Source organism: Trichosurus vulpecula, chromosome 5, assembly GCF_011100635.1.
Source record: "Trichosurus vulpecula isolate mTriVul1 chromosome 5, mTriVul1.pri, whole genome shotgun sequence".
NCBI classification, from domain to species: domain Eukaryota; kingdom Metazoa; phylum Chordata; class Mammalia; order Diprotodontia; family Phalangeridae; genus Trichosurus; species Trichosurus vulpecula.
In genome coordinates, this window is record NC_050577.1 from 202,930,969 (window position 1) to 202,951,079 (window position 20,111).

Genomic DNA, 20,111 nt, shown 5'->3' on the forward strand with positions numbered 1-20,111 from the left:
AGGTCAGCTGGATGGGATTATAGAGTATATCAAAGGGAATAATAATATTTCAGGACCTCAAGGATCTACAGTTTCACTGGTGTGGGTACTTCCTTTACTCATTTAGAGTGAAATCCCTCCATGCTTTAGTAGGTGGTTTCATAAGTCCCTTGACCAGCAAAATTAATCACCTCATAGCTAACTTGTGATAGGCCTTTCCAAATTTTGCTAGGCAGCTCCTCCTACTAGTTTGTCTTGGGTCCAATACTTGAAACCTTTATAATATGGTAGGACCTACCAAAGCTGCGTCTTCAAAATGCTACATATTATAAAGACTGATTCTATAAGTAAACTAGGAAATCAAGGAATAGTTTACCTGTCAGATCTATGGAAAAGGGAAGAATTTATGACCAAACAAGAGATAGAGAACATTATGAAATGCAAACTGGGTGATTTTGATTACATTAAATTGAAAAGGTTTTGCACAAACAAAGCCAATGCAACCAAGATTAGGAGGGAAGCAGAAAGCTGGGAAACAATTTTTGCAGCCAGTGTCTCTGATAAAGGCTTCATCCCTAAAATATATGGAGAACTGATTCAAATTTATAAGAATACAAGTCATTCCCCAATTGATAAATGGTCAAAGGCTATGAACAGGCAGTTTACAGAGGAAGAACTTAAAGCTATCTAAAGTCATATGAAAAAATGCTCTAAACCACTATTGATCAGAGAAATGCAAATCAAAACCATTCTTAGGTACCACATCACACCTATTATATTGGCTAACATGACAAGACAGGAAAATTATAAATGTTGGAGAAGATGTAGGAAAATTGGAACACTGTTACATTGTTGGTGGAGTTGTGAACTGATCCAGCCATTCTGGAGAACAATTTGGAACTATGCCCAAAGGGCTGTAAAAATGTGCATACCCTTTGACCCAGCAATACTGCTTCCAGGGCTGTATCCCAAAGAGATCGTAGAAGTGAGAAATGGACCTGTATGTATAAAAATATTTATGGCAGCTCTTTTTGTGGTGGCAAAGAATTGAAAATCCAGAGGATGCCTATTGAAAAGGGAACGGCTAAACAAGTTGTGGTATCTGAATGTAATGGAATACTATTGTGCTATAAGAAATTAGGAGCAGACAGACTTCATAATAACCTGGAAAGACTTACATTGAACTGATGCTAACTGAGGGGAGCAGAACCAAGAGAACATTATACATGCTTACAGACACATGGTATCTGTGATGACTTTGATAGACTTGGCTCTTCTCAGCAATGCAAGGTTCTAAACCAGCTCCAAAAGACTCATGATGGAAAAAGCTGTGCACATCCAGAGAAAGAATTACAGAGTTTGAATGCAGATTGAGGCAAACTATTTGCTCTTTTTTTCTTTTTTGGTTTTGTTTCTTCTTTCTCATGGTTCATTCCATTGTTATAGCTCTTTTTTACAACTTGACTATTGTGAAAATAACTTTAATGTGAAGGTATATGTAGAACCTATATCGAATTACATGCCCTCTTGTGGGGGGGGGAAGGGGGAAGGAGAGGGAAGGAGAGAAAATTTGGAACTCAAATACTTGTGGAACTGAGTGTTGTAAACTAAAAATAAAAAATAAATTTAAATAAAAATAAATGGGAAAAATGTGCATACCCTTTGATACAGCAGTACCACTTCTAGGACTGTGTCCAAAAGAGATCATAAAAATGGGGAAAGGACCCCCATGTATAAAAATATTTATAGCAGCTCTTTTGGTGGTGACTAAGAATTGGAAATTGAGGGAGTGCCTATCAATTGGGGAATGGCTGAACAAGTTGTATTATATGAATGTAATGGAATACTATTATGCTATAAGAAAAATGATGAACAGGTGGACTTCAGAAAAATCTGGAAAGATTTATATGAACTGATGCTGAGTAAAGTGAGCAGAACCAGGAGAACATTACACAGTCACAACCATATTGTGCGATGACTGACTTTGATAGACTTAGTTCTTTTCAGCAATGCAAGGATCTAAGATAGCTCCAAAAGACTTATGATGTAAACTACCATCCACGTCCAGACAAAGAAATATGGAGTCTGAATGCATATGGATGCATACCATTTGCTCTCCTTTCCTTTTGTTTTTTTGTTTTGTTTCTTCTTTCTCTGGTTCCTTCCATTAGTTCTTATTCTTCTTTACATCATGACTAATGTGAAAATATGTTTAATATGAATGTATAAGTAGAGTCTATATCGGATTGCACACCATCTTGGGGTGGGGAGGAGAGGGAGGATGAGAAAATTGAAAACTCAAAATCTTATGGAAGTGAATGTTGGAAACTAAAAATTAACTATTTAAAAATGCTACATATTAGTGGTATCCTATTGGGCAAGTCATAAACCAGCTCTCCATTTTCATAGCCTGAAAGAACTGGCAGTTGGGTGGTCTAGTGGGTAGAATGCTGACCCTGGAATTGAAAAGACCTGAGTTCAAATCCAATCTCAGATACTTAATATGTAATGTGTCATTTTACCTCTATCTGCCTCAGTTTTCCCATCTATAAAAAAGCACCTGCCTCCCAGGGTTGTTGTGAGGATCAAATAAGATAATATCCATGAAGTGTTTTGCAAACTATAAAGCACGATATAAACACTATTGTTATTATTATAAACCTCAAGAACTCAGTGCCAAGAAGAATGTTTATATTTGGCCTTTAATAATAACTCACATTTATATAGCACTTTAAAAATTTGCAAAGTATTGTCTATATTGTATCCCATTGGAATCTCCCAACAGCTCCAGGATGGAGATACTTCAAGTATTATTATGCCCATTTTACAGGTGAGGAAACCAAGGTTTGGAGAAGCTCAGTGACTTGCCTGTGCTCATATAATTAGCATCAAAGGTGATATTCAAATCAAGGTCTTCTGGAGTCTTAAGTCAAGTCCTTTCAAATTACTATACCATGCTGCAGGTCATTGACTTGCCACATGCATGAGAGTAGAACTTTTGGGGAAGAGGACTATTAGTAGCATAAAAGATTTTATGCCCATTATCTCATTTGGTTTCCCCAGCAACCCTTGTGATAGGCAGTATAAATATTATTATCCTCATGAGACAGATGAGAAAACTGAAGCTCTCAGAGATGTGGTTTGTGACTTGCCCAATGGGATACCACTAATATGTAGCCTTGACTCTTAAGTCTTCTGACTTCAAGTCACAGGCATGCATAGATCATGGGCTGAGTATACCCAACCCAGGTGTGCCAGAATAATCAGCCCATGCCTGCTGAGTGCCTGTACTTCAAATTTAGGTCTTTTACCCTAACTGTATGTGAGGCAATGCTAAAAAGGTAGGTTGGGGTGGGATTATGAAGAGCCTTGAATGCTAGGGCTTCAAGGAATTTGAATTTTATTTGGCAGAAAAGGGGAATTTGGAATTCAAAAAGGATCGAAAAGAGTTAATTCCATTGGGGCAACTTGCCAGTGAATCCCTTACTTCCAGATCAATCTAATTGGCCCTTCCATGAACCATTAATCCTACCTATTTCCATTTACCTTTGGGAGAAAAAGATTTGGGAGAACTTTTATGTGAGCTATAATCATTATCATTACAGCATTTTAAAATGTTTCATTTTTGGTAAATTTTAAGGTCTGAAGTGGGAAAATGTACTGAAACATGACCTATTATTTGTGACTTCTATCAAATTGCTTACTGTTTCAGGGAGTTGTGAGGCGAGGGAAGGGAGAAAATTTGGAAGGTATTTTTTTAAAATGAATGTGAAAAATTGTCTTTACATGTAATTAGTAATTTTTAAAAAAGAGAAATGGCATGTAAGTTAATATAACTGTGATGTACAATATGTGAAAAGAAATAATGTGTAATCTGCCTGGAAAGTAAGGCTGAAACCAGATAATGGAGGGTTTTGAATGCCTAACAGAGGACTTTGTGTTTTATTTTAGGGGCTAAAACCTTAAAGCGTTGTAGAAATATGAACTATTTTTACACAAGTTCAAAATTAGTTTGTCCATTTCTTAAGCTTTCAGGCCAAAAAAGTGGTATCCATCATTTGCTATGTACAAATGGGTACTGAGATAAGTACTTCTGAGAAGAGAAGGGAAGTTTTTGTCTTCAAAGCATCCATCCCTTTTATGCTGTCTCTATAACATGAGGAGGATGGATGAAATGAGCACCCCTAAGTGGGATCTTTCTTGCTATATCATTTTAGGACTCTCTTAGGATTCCTAGAAACTGTCCATTCAGTTGCTGCTTCTTGGCCCGTTTGCCAAAAATGAACTTCCCTCCAGCCTGCCAGCTTTCTAGTAATCAAGAAAGGGGCAAAATCTTGGATGACAGAGTGGAGCAAGGCAATTCCACCATTTTCATATCCCTCCTTATTTACCTAGAACCAAAGCTAGAAAGTCCCAACGTAAATCATGTTTTAACCTACTACTAAAGTGATTTGTTGCTGTTGTTGTTGGGTTGTTTCAGTTGTGTCTGACTCTGCATGACTCCATTTGAGGTTTTCTTGGCAAAGATATTAGAGTGGTTTGCCATTTCCTTCTCTAGCGCATTTTATAGATGAAGAAACTGAGGCAAACAGGGTTAAGTGACTTGTCCAGAATCACACAGCTAGTAAGTGTCTGAGGCCATATTTGAATTCAGGAAAATGAGTCTTCCTGACTCCAGGCCTGGCACTCTAATCCACTGTGCCATCTAGCTGCCCCTAAAAAAAAGAAGTTACTTTTTTGTGGTTGTTCAGTTGTGTCCAACTCTTTGTGACTCCATTCGGGGTTTTCTTGGCAAAGATACTGGAGTGATTTGCTATTTCCTTCTCTAGCTCATTTTACAGATGAGAAAACTGAAACTCTAGATTGGATACTCTATCCACTGAGCCACCTAGCTGCCCCTCAAAGTGATGCCCATCACTTCAGTGATGGCTGATCTGAATTCAGATTTTGGTAAAGGGACCTGGAGAGGACAGGCCTGTGGGTAGCCTTGAGCAGCCTTGAGACAGTAAGAAGCCAATAGTTGCTATTTTGGGATGACGGGGCAAGAGGAGATTTTTGATAGGGGAGGTAAGAGAACATCTGAGCATTTTGCATTAGTTTCCCCAAAATTGTGAGCATTGGAGGCTTGCCTGGATGTATGAGAACTGTAAATGAAAAACATACCTTGGGGAGGGGCAGTAAGCAGTGGTGCAAAGGGTACTGATTAAAGCTACAACTGGATTCCAATCTAATTTCTACTGTCACCTAGGGCAGGATGCCTCACATTCTTGGGCCTCAGTTTCCTTTTTAAGCAGTTCAACAAGATCCTATATAGTCTCTTCCAACTTTAAAACTTGTCGTGTGACCCATGAGAGTGACTGTGTTTTTCACTGGGAGTAAGGAAACCTAGTATGTCATTCATGGAGGCTTAGATTTCCTCCTGTTTTCTAAAGCTTTGACTGGGGAGGGGCTGGTGAGAAAAATAAGGCTGGGCAGAGAGAGCAACAATCTCCTTTTATGTGAAAGTCAGTCTCTTTTGTAAAATATTTTCCATGCACCATGCCCAAGGGTGCAATATGAGTCATTTAAGCTAATTGGTTTAATAAGTAAATGATCAGGCGGAGGGAAGGGTGGCGAGTACAAGAGGGAGGGAGAGACCAGCATCCAAAGGGAAACTCTTGTTAGTTCTCTCCAGGCAACTGTAGTAATTAAGCTAGGGGTAGGGGCAAAAAAGAAACGACACATGCAGATACAGTCCACATAATGGGGATGGGGGAGAAGGATGGGCCTAGGGCGAGAATGTCCAAAAGCCACCAGAGGGAGGGTTTTCAGTGCCCACCCTCTCATTTTTTAAATCCAGTAACTACCTGTTTTCCCCCACTACTATCACACAATTATGGCTAGCCTCCCATGTTTTAAAAAAAAAATGATAATTATTCTTTCTCTTGCCTCCACTGAGGTGGTTCATCAGTATTTCTCAGATGAGTCAACTGAAGTCCAAAACTAGAGAAATCACTTATCCTGAGTCACCAGATGATTGTGTACTTCAGGAAGGGTTAGGTTAGTCTGTTTCAGCCACTAGGAAGACCTTAGAAAGCCCAGTCTTTGTAGAAATTAGAGGAGGATGGTATTTTGAAATAGTATATTTCACCCTGTAAAATAAGTTTCCTTTTGGAGGAGAGAGGACAATGACTCAGAAGTATAAAAGTATTTGTAGCCGCCCTTTTGTAGGGGCAAAGAAATCAAAGGGGTATCCATCAATTGGAGAATGACTGAACAAATTGTAGTGTATGAATTAGTGGAATATTATGATACTATAAGACATTATGAAGGGGATGGTGTCAGAGAAAACTGGGAAGACTTGTATGAACAGACATAGATTGAAGTGAGCAGAACCAGGAGAATAATTCATATGATAATAACGTAAAGAACAACAACTCTGGAAATACTTAAGAACCTTGATCAATGCAATAAACAGCCAGGTCTACTGAAGGCCTCTGATTAAGCACATTACTCTTCTTCTGACAAGACAGGCGATGGACTCAAGGTACAGAATAAAACATAAATTTTTGGGTGTGGCCAATGTAAAAATCTCACTTTGCTCGACTATATGATGAGGATTTTGTTTTTGTTTTTCAGTGGTACAGGAAGGTCAAAAAGAGAGAAAATAATGCTTGTTAACTGAAAATAAAATAAAATAACATTTTTTTAAAAAATTCTTTTGTAATAAACAAACTTTCTCCTCATTTCAAGGCAACTAGCAAATTTCTTGGAGCTACTAGTTGTGGTTGAAGGAGGCCTGGGTTCAAAGTTCTACCATGTACTAGTTGTGTGACCAGAGGTGGTTTACATCAGTAGTGTCAAACTCAGATAGAAAAAGAGGCCACTGTACATAAGGATCCTCATGGGCCTTATATGGACTTAGAAAATCACATATTAATATTATTTATGTTTTATGGTATTTTTATTTTCTTAAATGTTTCCCAATTACATTTTCATTGGGCTTGGGCCACACTATGGAGTGTTGTGGGCCATTCCGATTTATAGTATGAAGAACACTGGTTCTTGAGTCCTAAGACCTGGGTTCAAATCTTCTCACCTTGGATGCTTAACATCTCCCAGGGCTTCAGTTTCCTCATCTGTAAAATGAGAGGTTTAAAGTAGATGTTCTCAAGGTCATCTAGAAATGATCTTACACCTTTTCAGAATCATTTGGCCTCTGTTTCTCTAGCACCTAGCAGAATGAGTTACACACAGTAGGCTTTTAATAAATGCTTGCCAAAAGCCTCTTTTATCATCTAGCAAATAGAGACAATCATCCCGGGCCTCCCAGGTCTGTTTGGAATATCAACAGAACCATAGGAACAGAAGGAGAGAGAGACAGGGACAGAGAGGGAGAGAGAGAGAGAGAGAGAGAGAGAGAGAGAGACCTTTAATCCTTTCATTTTATAGATGAAGATTATGAGGTCTAGAGGGTCACACAGGGCATCAAGTGATAGAGCCAAGATTCAAGCTCAAATTCAATGCTTTTTTCCATTATACCATTTTCCATTACGCCGTGATATGAAGTGGCATGTACAAAAGGTAAAGTGGTGGTATTACCCAGCTGTAGCCCATCCTTTAAGGCTCATATCAGGCACTATATAACATGTTCCCCTGCTCAAGGATCATCAGTGAGTGGTTCCCTGTAGACATTCATGAACTCTTTGTCTCCACCAAACTGGTCCACCTGCTTTTTCCCTTAATTCCCCTCCCCCTCCCCCCACGCCCCACACCTTTGTTCAAGCTGTAACCCTGGCCTGGAATGCACTTCAGCATTACCTCCACCAGCATCCTTCACTCCCTTCAAGGCTCAGCTCAGCTACAATTTCCTATGGGAAGGCTTTCTTAATTCCCCCTAGAGGTCACTGTTCTATTCCTCCTCAAATTAGATTATATTTGCTTATCTGGGTAAATCTCTTGCTCACCTCTCCACCTCCCAATGAGAATGCAAGCTCCTAGATGTTTTTTGTTTTTTTTTAAATTTCCAGTGCCTTGAACATCAGGGTTACTTTATATATGCTTCGTCAATTGAATAATTTACCTATTCCACGGACTTTTTTTGAGGATCCGTATTTGTATAAAAAAAACCTTAAAAATAATCTATAAATGTTAGCTCTTAGGCAGAAAGCTAGTTAGCTACTAGACAGTAAGCTCCATAAGGGGAAGGATCATGTCTCATCTAAACTTTGTTTCATTTCAATTCGATGTTTCTCTCCTAATACTTAACACAGTGCACATAGTAGGCATTTTAGTGTATTGAATGAATTTCATGTATGTAGTAATAATAACAGCTAGCACTTATATAGCACTTTAAGGTTTGCAAAGCCATGTATATTTATATGCATACATACATAAGATCAAATAAGATCATACATATATGATCTCAAATGAGATATATGAATTAATTTCATGTATGTAATGATGATAGCTAGCATTCATGTAGCACTTTAAGGTTTATGAAGCACTACATATATGAGATCAAATGAGATTTTATATATATATGTGTATATATATATGTATATATGTGTGTGTGTATATATATATACATATATATATAAAATTCAATCTTGATAACTCTGTGAGGTAGGTGTTGCTATTTTCTTCCTTTTGCAAATGAAGAAAGTGATGTGGGAGAGAGGTTAAGTGACTTGCCCAGGGTCACACAACTAGTAAATGTCTGAGGTGGACTTCAAACTCAGTTCTTCCTGGCTCTAAGTCTAACACTATCCACTTCATCAGTGTGTGTTTCTTGTGATTCCAACTAGATGGTAAATCTTTCAAAGACGGATTCCCATGTATATTTTTAAGGATTTCCCACACCACCTAGTTCAGTGCTGGGAACATAATGGTTTTTCAGTAAATACTGTTGATTGATTAACTCAGGGTGCCCAAGGCTGCTGCTGATTCTTCTATTCCACCACAACTTTTCCCTTTAAAAATTAAAAAAAGTTTTATTGATGTATTTATGGTTTTTTTTTATCACAATAATTTTCTGATACAACATATGCTCCAATCCTGGAACCTTCCCTTGTCAAAAACAAACAAACAAGCAAATAAAAACCATTCAAGCAAAACCAGCTGTTGGGATTTGCCACATTTGGCAGTTATAATCTACCATGCTCACTTCTACGTCACTTCAGTCTAGGGAGGGAGGTTTCATCCTCTATCCTCTTTTGCCTTTTATTTTATTCAACTTTGGGCTACTTAAATTGAAAATAATAGTTCTAATAAACGGATCTAAGATACTTCCGTTCTTTGATAGATTTGTGATCTCTTTTATATTTTTTAAAAAACAATGAACAGTGCAGTACAACCTTTGTGTTAGAACTCATGCCCATATTGGGAGTATAGTATATAATATATAAGAATTCCAGGGAAACCAGACTCAGCACTTCAACCTGCTCTATAGGGATATTTGCATTTTATATGTAATGAGTCATTTGTGTTCATTTCTTTGGAAAGACAAAATCCACATTTCCACTGAAAACTGGAAGTGCTAAATGGTTAATCTTTTCCCCAAACTTCTGGCAGGGTCAATGATTTCATCATAGTGGTTTAAATAGCATTCTTAACGCTCAAGTGAGCAGAAATACTTAATTCTCTGGTCTGTTTCTCAGCTTCCTTCATGTATGACCCCAGAAGGAAAAAAATGTCAGATTCAATGTGTAATTGATGCAAAACTCATGTCTTAAACACTGCTTGGCATCCGTAATGGCATAATATGGTGTCAGATCCAGTAGAACACAGGGCCATGGTAGCGATCATTGCACAAGTCTTTTCTTAGTCCTCTCTGTGTGACCCCAGTCTCATATTGGTTACTAAAGATCAATTTAGTCTTGTCTTTTTGGGGGTACCTCATCTCTGATACTTTGCATTTCTCTTTTGCTTCTCCCTAAGCATTTGATTATCTGTTGGTTCCCATGGTTTCCTTAAGCCAAAGCAGGCAAATCAGAGTTTAAGTACTGGAGTTTCTAAAATCCACATAGACTGTAGAAGGAAGAACAAGTCTGGTTGTCAGCAGTGCCGATTACAGTGCTATGGAGTCTTAATCTGAATTTTCTCTTGAATATCACACATAAGTCATTTTATTATTTTTTCAATCTGATTTACCTTATTTGTGCTTCATGTTGGAGAAATTTAGGACATGATGTCAGAGCCGTAACAATAAATTCAGCACCTGAGACAAGTTCAGTTTAGAGATATGAATGGGGGGCTGGTGGAGGCATAGGTGGACCCCAAGAGGGCCAATCCAAATGCAGTTACAGCATTTCTTGGAGAGGGGTTGGCTCAGCCCTTCCATTCCTCTCTTAACCTCTGCAGGTGATACTCCTCATCCTCTCCTTGCACCAGCCTTCCCTTTAAAGGCCACCCAGAGTGCTGGATTTGGAATCAGGAAAGACCTGCTCTTAACCCTGGTCAAAGTGGTCAGCTTCTATAAGGCCTCAGTTTCCTCATCTGTAAAATAAAGTAATTGGATTTGATAATCTCTAAGGTCACTTCCAGCTCTTAAATCCTATGATCCCCTTAATGGAATGGGCCAAGGGGGAACCAATGGGAGAAGAGAGAAGAAAGAAAAGAGAATAAACACGTATATGGTAACTATTACGTGTCAAGCACTGTGCTAAGTGATTCATTATCTCAGTTGATATTATCTCAGTTGATCCTCACCACAACCCTGCAAGGTAGGTGCTTTATTATCTTCATTTTAGAATTGAGGAAACCGAGGCAAAGAGATTGTAACGTGCCCTGTGTCACACAGCTAGTTAGAGTCTGAGGCTAGATTTGAACTTAGGTCTTCCTGTCTTCAGGCCCAGAGCTCTATCCACTGTGCCACCTAGGTGAGGGGAGAGGGTTCTCTGTCTGGACCACTGTATGGGAGAAGTGCAGGCCTGCATTTTTAGTATACACACTGTCTTGTGTGCACGTGTTTTCCCGTGTTAGCATTCAAACCAAAGCCACAGCCTCCCCATCCTAGTTAATGCTTTATACAATACTTAGGTCCTTAAGATTGTCCATGAAAGAAAGGCTTATGGTTTCTGGGGAATATAGCCAGTTTGTTGATTGTACTGTTTCCAAGCCTTTTCTTTGTAAATGTTTTGAAAGCATTTAAATGTAAATTTAACAAAGTTTAATATTTGAATTTGGTAACTTTAGCAGGTCCAAAATATCATCTGATTAATAGTATATATGGGACTAGGTGGTCTCTGAGCTGCCTTCTAACTCTGAAATTCTGTTTCTATGAAGTATCAAACTATCAGACTCAAATAATTTGCTTAAAGCAGGATGTTGTAGAAAGTCTTTTGGAATGTGCATGAGAAGAGAATAGAAAGAGTGACATGAGTGAATCACTTCCTGTCTTTAGGCCATGGTTTCCATATCTGTAAAATGGGGGTTTCTTCTAGCTCTAATTTGCTATGGTTTTTTAAGCTCTATCTTTTGCTTACACATGATGAGGGTTAAAAATGCATTAATGGAGTTTGACATTTAGGGGACTCTTCAGGATAGTCTCTCCCATCTTTTAAAGCAATCTGATATGAATGGAAGAATCTTCAGCAGTCTGGAAATGATTTTTCTTGGTATAATAGAATCACAGGACTTAGATTGTCCTACAGAAGGCAGGAGAAGTGGGTCACCTGAGTTGAAAGATAACAGAGATTCTCTAGATGTGGAGTAGGGTTGTCATTCTGAGATGTTTTGGGTAGCAGTGTTCATGATATGTACTGAGATAGACTTTGATTGAAAGCATCTTAGAAGGATAGTGTTTTAAATTTTATTTGGTTTTCATTTAATTTTGAATTAATGTTTTATTGATTCTCTTTTTTATATCACTCCCTAATGATATGAAATATCACTTCCTAACATTCTCAATGGCTCCCCACCCCCACCCCAACCTGCAATAGGATTCTTCCTCACAACAATGAAGTACAGCTTAGCAAAAGAAATTCCACATTGACCAGTTGTGACAACCTCTGCATTATTCTGCAACCACGGTTTTTGCCAAGAAGAAGGAAGCAAGTTTCATTGAAGTTACAATTAGTCATGGCATTAATCAGAATTATGACATCCCTCAATTTTATTTTCCTTTTCATAATTGTGATTTACGTATAATTTGCTCTCCTGGTCCTGCTGACTTCAGTCTGCATCAGTTTATAAAGTGCTCCCGAGTTTCCCTGAATTCCTTACATCACTTTGTACACGATAATAATGTTTCATTACAGCCAGGGCCCATAATTGTTTGTTTAGCCATTCTCTATTAAAAATCATAGACTTAGAATTGCTACATAGCCCAACCCTTTCAAAATGAGGCTCAGAATCATTAAGTTGTTTGCCCAAGGTGGTACTGGGAATAACTGACAACCCTAGGCTTTCAGTGTGGGTCCTCTAATGCCAAAGGGACAGAGGGGAGCCTCATCTTCATGAGTTCAAATCTGGCCTCAGACACTTACTAGGTCTGTGACCCTGGGCAAATCACTTAAACCCAATTGACTCCAAAAAAAACCCAATTGACTCCCAGAAAAGAAAGTATGTTTCTTGACATCCATTCACTGCATTCTAGTATCCTCGTGGATTAAATATTACATGGGGGAAAGAATATAAAATTTTTTTTTGAATTCTCGTCTCAGCCCAAATGTTGAAATACTATGTGATTTTTTTCAAGTAAATTAATGTCTTAATTTTCCTATATATCAAACGGCAAGACCTCATTTGTTTGCTATAGGTGATGATAAGATTTTGAAGTAAAAGCTAGATATTAAAGATTATCTAATACAGTTCCCCAAATTTTATAAGTAGAGAAACTGAAACCTAGAGACACATGCTTTTCTGATGGGTCATTTAGCTTGTAAGCATTGGAGTCAGGATTGGTGATGACTAAATGAAATGATGTATGTGAAACTGTTATGAAAAGTATAAAGCATCAAAAAAGCAAGGCGATGTTAGCGAAATCTTTTATTAGTAATTTTTGTGAGTTATGAGTATTTAATGATGAAATTTCTGCATCGGGTAGGAAACAAGACTGGACAACTTCTAAGTTTGCTTCTGACTCGATTCTGAGATTCTATTTTAATCATTGGTCTAGAGCTAGGGACTAACTCTTATATCTCAGACCACAGATTTCATTTTGCCATTAAAATGGCATCTTTTGGAAGTGTGGCATGGTAGTCCCCAAATCTACTTTCTCTGACAATTATACTGATGTTAACGAGTTCCCTATTCATGTACCTTCCTGCCTCAGGAACAAGTTGGTACAACTTCGATCTGGCTTCACCAAGTCACCTTCATTAGACTTCATAAATCCCAATAGCTGGAGGATGACCAGATCAGATAACCTCCCTATTTGTTTTCAACTCTGATATACAAACATGATAAAAAAGCAGAGATGTTTGAATGTCTATATTTCTTTAAGAAGCATGGCACCTTGCACATAGTACACATTTAATGAATATTGTTGCGCTGAATCAAAAAGGCAGGAGAGGCTCCTGGATGTTATCCTCAAATTCTAGTCATTCTGTGGCCCTGATAGAATCCCAGATCCTGAATAATATAGAATTCTACACTTTGTTTCACTGTATAATGTCTCTGCTTTCTTTGCTCTCTAGTATACCCCACAGCTTCGCTAGGGAGGGGAATTCATAGCATTAGGTCAGTCTCCGTAAATAAACATTTATTAAGCACATACTGTGTGCCAGACACTGTGCTAAGTGCTAGGATAGGTCTTCTTAAACTCAAAAAGTTAGGTCTTACTCTCTTCCCTTCCTCTTGCTTTCCTGCTTTGAAAGGAGTTAAAGGTGGTCTCCCTGCACAACAACTCTTGAGCATTAGGGTTTATTGAGAAGCTGTTAAGTGTTAACTGTTAACTGTTACGTGGCTGTACTCTCCCTTATTTCACCCGAGGATAATGGGGCAGTGTACTATAATGGCAAGAATATTGAAATAGGAATCAAAGCTTCCTAGGATCAGAGATGTGAAGCTAGAAAGGACCCCAGAGGTCATCTCATCCAACCCACTCATTTTGCACCTTGCCAGGACCAACCACCTCAGCCATGTACTAGTTTTATGACTAGGATCAAATCTCAGTTTTATCACCTGTCAAGTCCAGATACTACCTCATGAGAATATTGGGAGGAAAGTGCTTTGTAAACATTAAAGCACTGTAGAAATATTTGTTGTTGTCATTACTCTGCTCTGTAGGGATGGGAAAAATAGAAGAGTGCTTTAATGTGTTAGGGGCAGCACTCTCACACTAAAAAATATGTTAAGAGCCTTATAAAGCAGAAAAGTAAGATTTTAGAGAAGAAAAGCACCACTGATTACAACTGTTTAATACAGCACGAGAGGAAACAGTTGGCCAGTAGAAGGAATGCAAAAAAAAGGTAGAAAAGAGACTCAAAGGCTTATACTTTTACCCTTGTCATCAGGGTCATGTAAGACCTTCTTCCTACCCCTTTAAGACCGGCTCCCAGAGGCTAGTGGAGAGACTACAGAAAGTCTCTTTTGGAGAGGAAGGCGGAGCCCAGAAGAGTGTGACTGACAAAGGTAGATAATTGGCTCAACTATGGGTGGTCATTTTGAGTTTCTCTATAGTAATGTCCCACTTGGTCATCTCATCATCTGAGTGACCTTGTCCAACTCTAGTGATCTTAGACAACAGTGAAAAGGCATCAGGGACTGGGTGAGAGGCATGACAATGCTGAATCTTCAAAATGGAAAGACTTGGTAGTCAGAAACACATTTGTAGCAAGGATACCATAGATAAATTTCAAATGAGATTGATAAAGACCCGGAAAAAAGTTGACTGAGGAGGAAGAATGAACAATTAGAAGAAAATAACCATTTAAAAGGACAAGTATTTCACAACAAAGGAAACCGAGTCAGAATCCCCTTAGGAAAGTAAAAATATCACAACAAATTCTGCAAGGCCTCTTGACACAACAATGGAGCAACCCCAAGAACCTGGCTCATGAGAACAATCAAATATCTAAGTGAAAATATTAAAGAATTAAAGTTGGAATTTGAGTCATTAAAGAAATTTGTGTCTAAGAAGAAACTAGTGGATTTAAAACAGAAGACAGAGACAGTATATAACAGGAGGTTTTCTGAAATGAATGACAAAATGGCAACACCAAAATTCAGAGGGAGAAGTAAAAACAATGGAAAATTAACAACAATATTAGAGAAACAAATGGTGGCTCCACAAAACATTGGCTAAGCAGTTTCATCAAAATTCAGTAGAAGTAAATTCTGATAATCCTCTTTGAGGCAATGTCAATAACCAAGTGGTTGTTTCAAATGTTGTGTTACTCATTTATTGACACAGTTAATTCCACGCAGATGGAAGGTTCTTAGGGCAACTCTGACCAACCTGGAGGGCAACTAGGTGACCCAGTGGATAGAGTGCCAGGCCTGGAGTCAGGAAGACTCATCTTCCTAAGTTCAAATCTGGTCTGAGACGTTTACTAGCTGTGTGACCCTGGGCAAGTCTCTCAGCCCTATTTGCCCCAGTTTCCTCATCTATAAAATGAACTGGAGAAGGAAATGGCAAACCGCTCCAGTATCTTTGCTAAGAAAACCCAAAATGGGGTCACATAGAATAAGACATTACCGAGCAACAACAACCCCTCAACCCTAGTCATTCAAGGAGGAAAATGTCTGTATAAATTACTTCGTGGGATAATTTTGAGTGTTACAAGTAGAATATAAGTGATAAATGTTGACTGTCATAAAACCAGTTTATCTATGGATACAGTAATTTTTTATCATTTTTTTCCCCGAAGTTATCACAAATGAGTTTGTATTTGAAGCTGGTATTGCTTTTAGTTACAGTACTTCTGCTTGACTATTTCATAGTTGAGACAGTTTTGGGGCTTTGGAGGCTTTTTATTGTGGTGACAATTTCACATCAGTTAAACTTATATAGGAAATGGTGGTAATTTGTATTTATGCATTTCCTTTATCATTTGTCATTTGTGAGCCACAAAAGCTTTTAAAAAATATTTGTAGCTATATGCTTATCTTCTCATCTTGTTCCTTTCCATCTTTGCTGTTACAGGTCAATGGTTTAACCACATACAGACTGCTGATTTGTAAATGACTCACATGTTGGTAACCACTTGATTCCTGTAGAGTCAGCTTTATTGTTTATTGCAATATTCGAGTCTTGCCATGTTAGTCACTTTTTCATTCGCTTCTGGACAGTATGTAGGTATGAAGCTTCTGTGTAGTCTGCAGGTACTTACTTGGCCTCAATATTTTGCAAAATCTTTTAGCCTTTATACCTAATTTTGGGTTGAAGTTGTTGAGATAATCATCACCGTCATCATCATCATAACTAGCTTTTACATGACACTTTAAAGTTTACAAGGTACTTTACAAATATTATCTCATTTTGCCCTCACAACTTATCGCCTGATTTTACAGATGTTGAAACTGAAACAAATGGAGGTTAAGTGACTCATCGAGAGTTACACAGCTATTAAATATCTAGGATTGGAACTCAGGTCTTCCTAACTGCAGGTCTAGCACTCTATCCACAAGCCCATGTATTGAGGTATACAAATGGCAACTTAGTCTGGATCTGGTGGAGCTATTCACAGAATTTCTTGACCTCATCCTTTGTGATAGATATTCTTCATGGTGGTCTTTTTGCTTATGATTATCATGAGGTGAGATGACCAAGTGTTCTCTTTCTTTTGGCTACCTGAGGAAACCATTCTGCCATTTCCTTTATCTGCCTTTCAAAGAGCCATCCTGTCATTTAGCTTCAACTTCCTTGTACTTCTGACTTCATTTATGGTGAGAATGTCAACACTGATATGAATCAGTTCCTCCTGTAGTTTGTTGACTCAGTCATTGGGCAGGATCTCACATTTAGATTACGAGCAATTAGATTAATCTTTATCAATCATCTGCAACTGAGGGTTTAAAAAAAATTTTAAGCACTTTTTTTCTCCTTTTTCTGCCATTTTATGGTATGGTAGAAAGAACACTGGATTCTTTCAAAGGACTTGGGTTCAAATCCTGATGTGGCTACTTTTCTACCTGTGGGGCCTTGGTCAACTCAACCTCTCAGGATCTTAGTTTTGTCATCTATAAAATGAAGGTTTTGGATTGGATGACTCCAAGGTCCCTTACATTACAGCTCAATGTCTACAATCTCTCCTGTGACTTAGTAGCTGACTGTATTAGCAAGGCAATAAACAAAATGTCAATGATAATTATGAATATACATGTGTAATTCTGTATCGCAAATTATGAGACTCTATATATGGAAAGTAGAAGTAGTAAAACATTTATTCAGACACCAGAGGACCAAATCCCATAACCAATAAATCCAACCCATCCAAGCAGCAGCCAACTCCCAAAACCAGTAAGCCCACTTTATCATAACAGCAAGGAGCTTAAAAGACAATATCACAGCATGGAGCCTCACCATCCCATACGCCTTCTGCCTCCCTGCTGGGGCCTTTCCACCAATAATCACTTATAGCACAGCACATGTCTGCTCTCTCGCTCAGCTCTAACTGCTCTCTCTCAGCATTTCTTGTGACACACTTTCCTTTTCCTCTTAGCAAGCTCCTCCTACCACCTGTGACTTAGGCTTCCTGTGATGTAAGCAGGTCACATGGCCTATGGATGGGTGGGAAAGATCTTCAAATGTAAATTGTCATTACACTGACCTACTAGTGATGAATCTTTCTACCTGGTTATGCTGGTCCTTGGCCTTTCCATATTGTCATAAACTTTGAGAACTTGGGCTCCATTGGCACAGTTTTTGAGGATCCAAGGTTACCATAATACTACAATGATGAAGCAGAGTAGCACTTGGTATAGATTCTACACCTGCAACAGTTCTGGAATCCTTTCCCTTCTCTCTTTTACTGCTGCCATCACTCTAATATGGGTACTCCAATTACCATCTTCCTTGTCTATTGAAAAAAAAATTCTAATATGTCCTCTTGCCTCTATTTTTACCTCACTCCAAACCATCTTTTCTATTGTTCTCAGACTTGTAATTTGCTCATTACCACTTCTCTGTTCAAAATCCTCTGGTAGCAACCTATTGCCCCTAAATAAAATTCGAACTCATTTACCCGATATTCAAGGCCCTCTACAATCCAGTATCACCTTATTTCTCCAGACTTATTTCATTTAGTCACATGGAACCACTTACCATCCCTATTCATATATTGTACGTTCCTACTTTATTCACTCCCTTTCCTCTACAAATGTCTCCTTTCCATCTTTGCCTGTTGAATTCCTACCCATTCTTCAGTTTAATGTAAATGCTACTTCCTCCAGGAAGCCTCTTCTAATCCCCCAGTTGGTAATGGCCACTAGCTTCCCTCCTGCATATCACGCAACACTTTGCTTGTACCTCTCCATTGTACATCTCATGTATTATTTTGTACTATGGTTATTTGTATTGTTTCACATTTCCCTACTAATCTGTAAGCTCCACCATGAAAGGGACAATGTTTTATCTAAATTTTATGTCTGAGCCAGTATCTAGCACAGTGCTATGCACACAGTAGGAGCTTAATACACATTGGTTGAAATGAGCTTCAGGCAGGGGTGGGGAAGCATCATGGAATGAGGTCTAGTTTTTGGATTTAGAGGAACTGGGTGTGATATTAAGCAGGTCATTACCCCCTCTCTGGGAAAGCCAAGGTGGGAGAGAAGAGAGAGCTGCCTCTTCCTCTTTTGGAGAGGCCTGAGCTAATTTATGTCCAGGCCATTTCCAACTCCCTTCCCCCCCTCAGGTGTTTAACCTTCTTTTGGCCATCACCTGACTTTTCTTTACTCTTTTGTTTGAAGTGGGCCAGATGGGGCCAGAACTCATGGCTCCCCTTCTTGGCACTCTGTGCCAAATAGGTTTTCCCAGGTTCCCTGCTGTGTGTCAGATAGGGGAGAGAACAACTCTCTCTGCCTTACAGCTATACTTGGGCACTTGCACTGGAAAGGACCCTGGCTGTCAGAGGCTAGATCCACATGATGACTTGTTATTGTTGTGACGAATTCAGCCTGTCTTTACTGGTGCAGCTCAGTTTAGAACTGTTTAGCCCAAACTTGGGCTGCTCAGACCTCCTCTTCTCCCTTGACATTCTTCAGTGTCAAACTGCAGTCCCAGTTCCCTTCTGTATTCATCCTCAATTTGCTTTCCTTTTTTTTTTTTTTTTTTAAATTCAGGACTGAAATTTTCCCCAGCAAGATTCGAAGTCAGAGGATTGGGTTGCTGTTACCTGCATTCTGCATTCTGGGCAGGATCTCTGTTTTCTTATCTGCAAAGTGAGGAGCTTGTCCTAAATGACCTTTAAAGTCCCTCCTAGGTCTTAAATCTATGCCCCTATGTTTAAATTCTAATTTCCTTTCTATTTGGCATTAGCCATAATTAATTCTATCTAATTTTTTTTTTACTTTTTTCTTTTGAAGTGTAACCTAAATAACCAGTCATTACTTCTAAGAATGTAGTTGTATCTCCTATAAAATAAAGATTAGGAAATGAATAGCCAAACAATACTCACAATATACCTTAATCCACCAGGTGGATTCGTAGACAGTGTCCTTGGGAATGAGCCAGCAATTGTCCATGCCCTCATCAGTCAGCTTTTAAGTATAATGATGACAAAAACCATCCAAGAGGGAGGGTGTCCCAAGTGTGTATTAGGGTGTATGTGTGGTGGGGTCTGTGATTAGAAATAAAGGCGTGTGAATGGACAATTACAATGTCAGCTCATAAGGTTTGCAAAGCACTTTTCTAATAAGAAAACTGTTAAGGTAAGCAACATGCAACACAGAGGATATAGTGCCTGACTGGGAAACTGGAAGGCAGGAATCTGAATCCTGACTCAAGTACTTGCTAACTGTGTGACCCTGGGCAAGTCATTTAACCTTCTGAGTTTCATTTTCCTCATCTGTCATGGAGATAATAATAGTTACTACCTCCCAAGGTTGTGTTGAGGACCAAATGAGATAGTATTATACATACTATATAAAAGTCAGTCGTTATTATCATCCTCATTTTGTAGAAAAGAAAAATGAGGTTTGGAGAGGTTAGGTGGCCATGGTCACAGAGGTGATAACTATAGGAGCTGTGCTATTGTAACAACAATTCA

At 38.7% G+C, this 20,111-nt stretch overlaps 1 protein-coding gene across 3 annotated transcripts in view; it reads left to right on the forward strand.

Moving 5' to 3' along the window:
- B4GALNT3 (beta-1,4-N-acetyl-galactosaminyltransferase 3) overlaps positions 1-20,111 on the forward strand; it is a 153,131-nt gene that overhangs the window by 67,756 nt on the left and 65,264 nt on the right. For 2 of the 3 annotated variants that reach the window (XM_036760207.1, XM_036760208.1), the window contains exon 3: positions 19,186-19,284. The exons of the other annotated variant lie outside the window; for it this stretch is intronic. In XM_036760207.1, the coding sequence (XP_036616102.1) occupies positions 19,186-19,284 (99 nt within the window). The remainder of the gene's footprint in view (positions 1-19,185; positions 19,285-20,111) is intronic. 3 annotated transcript variants of the gene reach the window in all.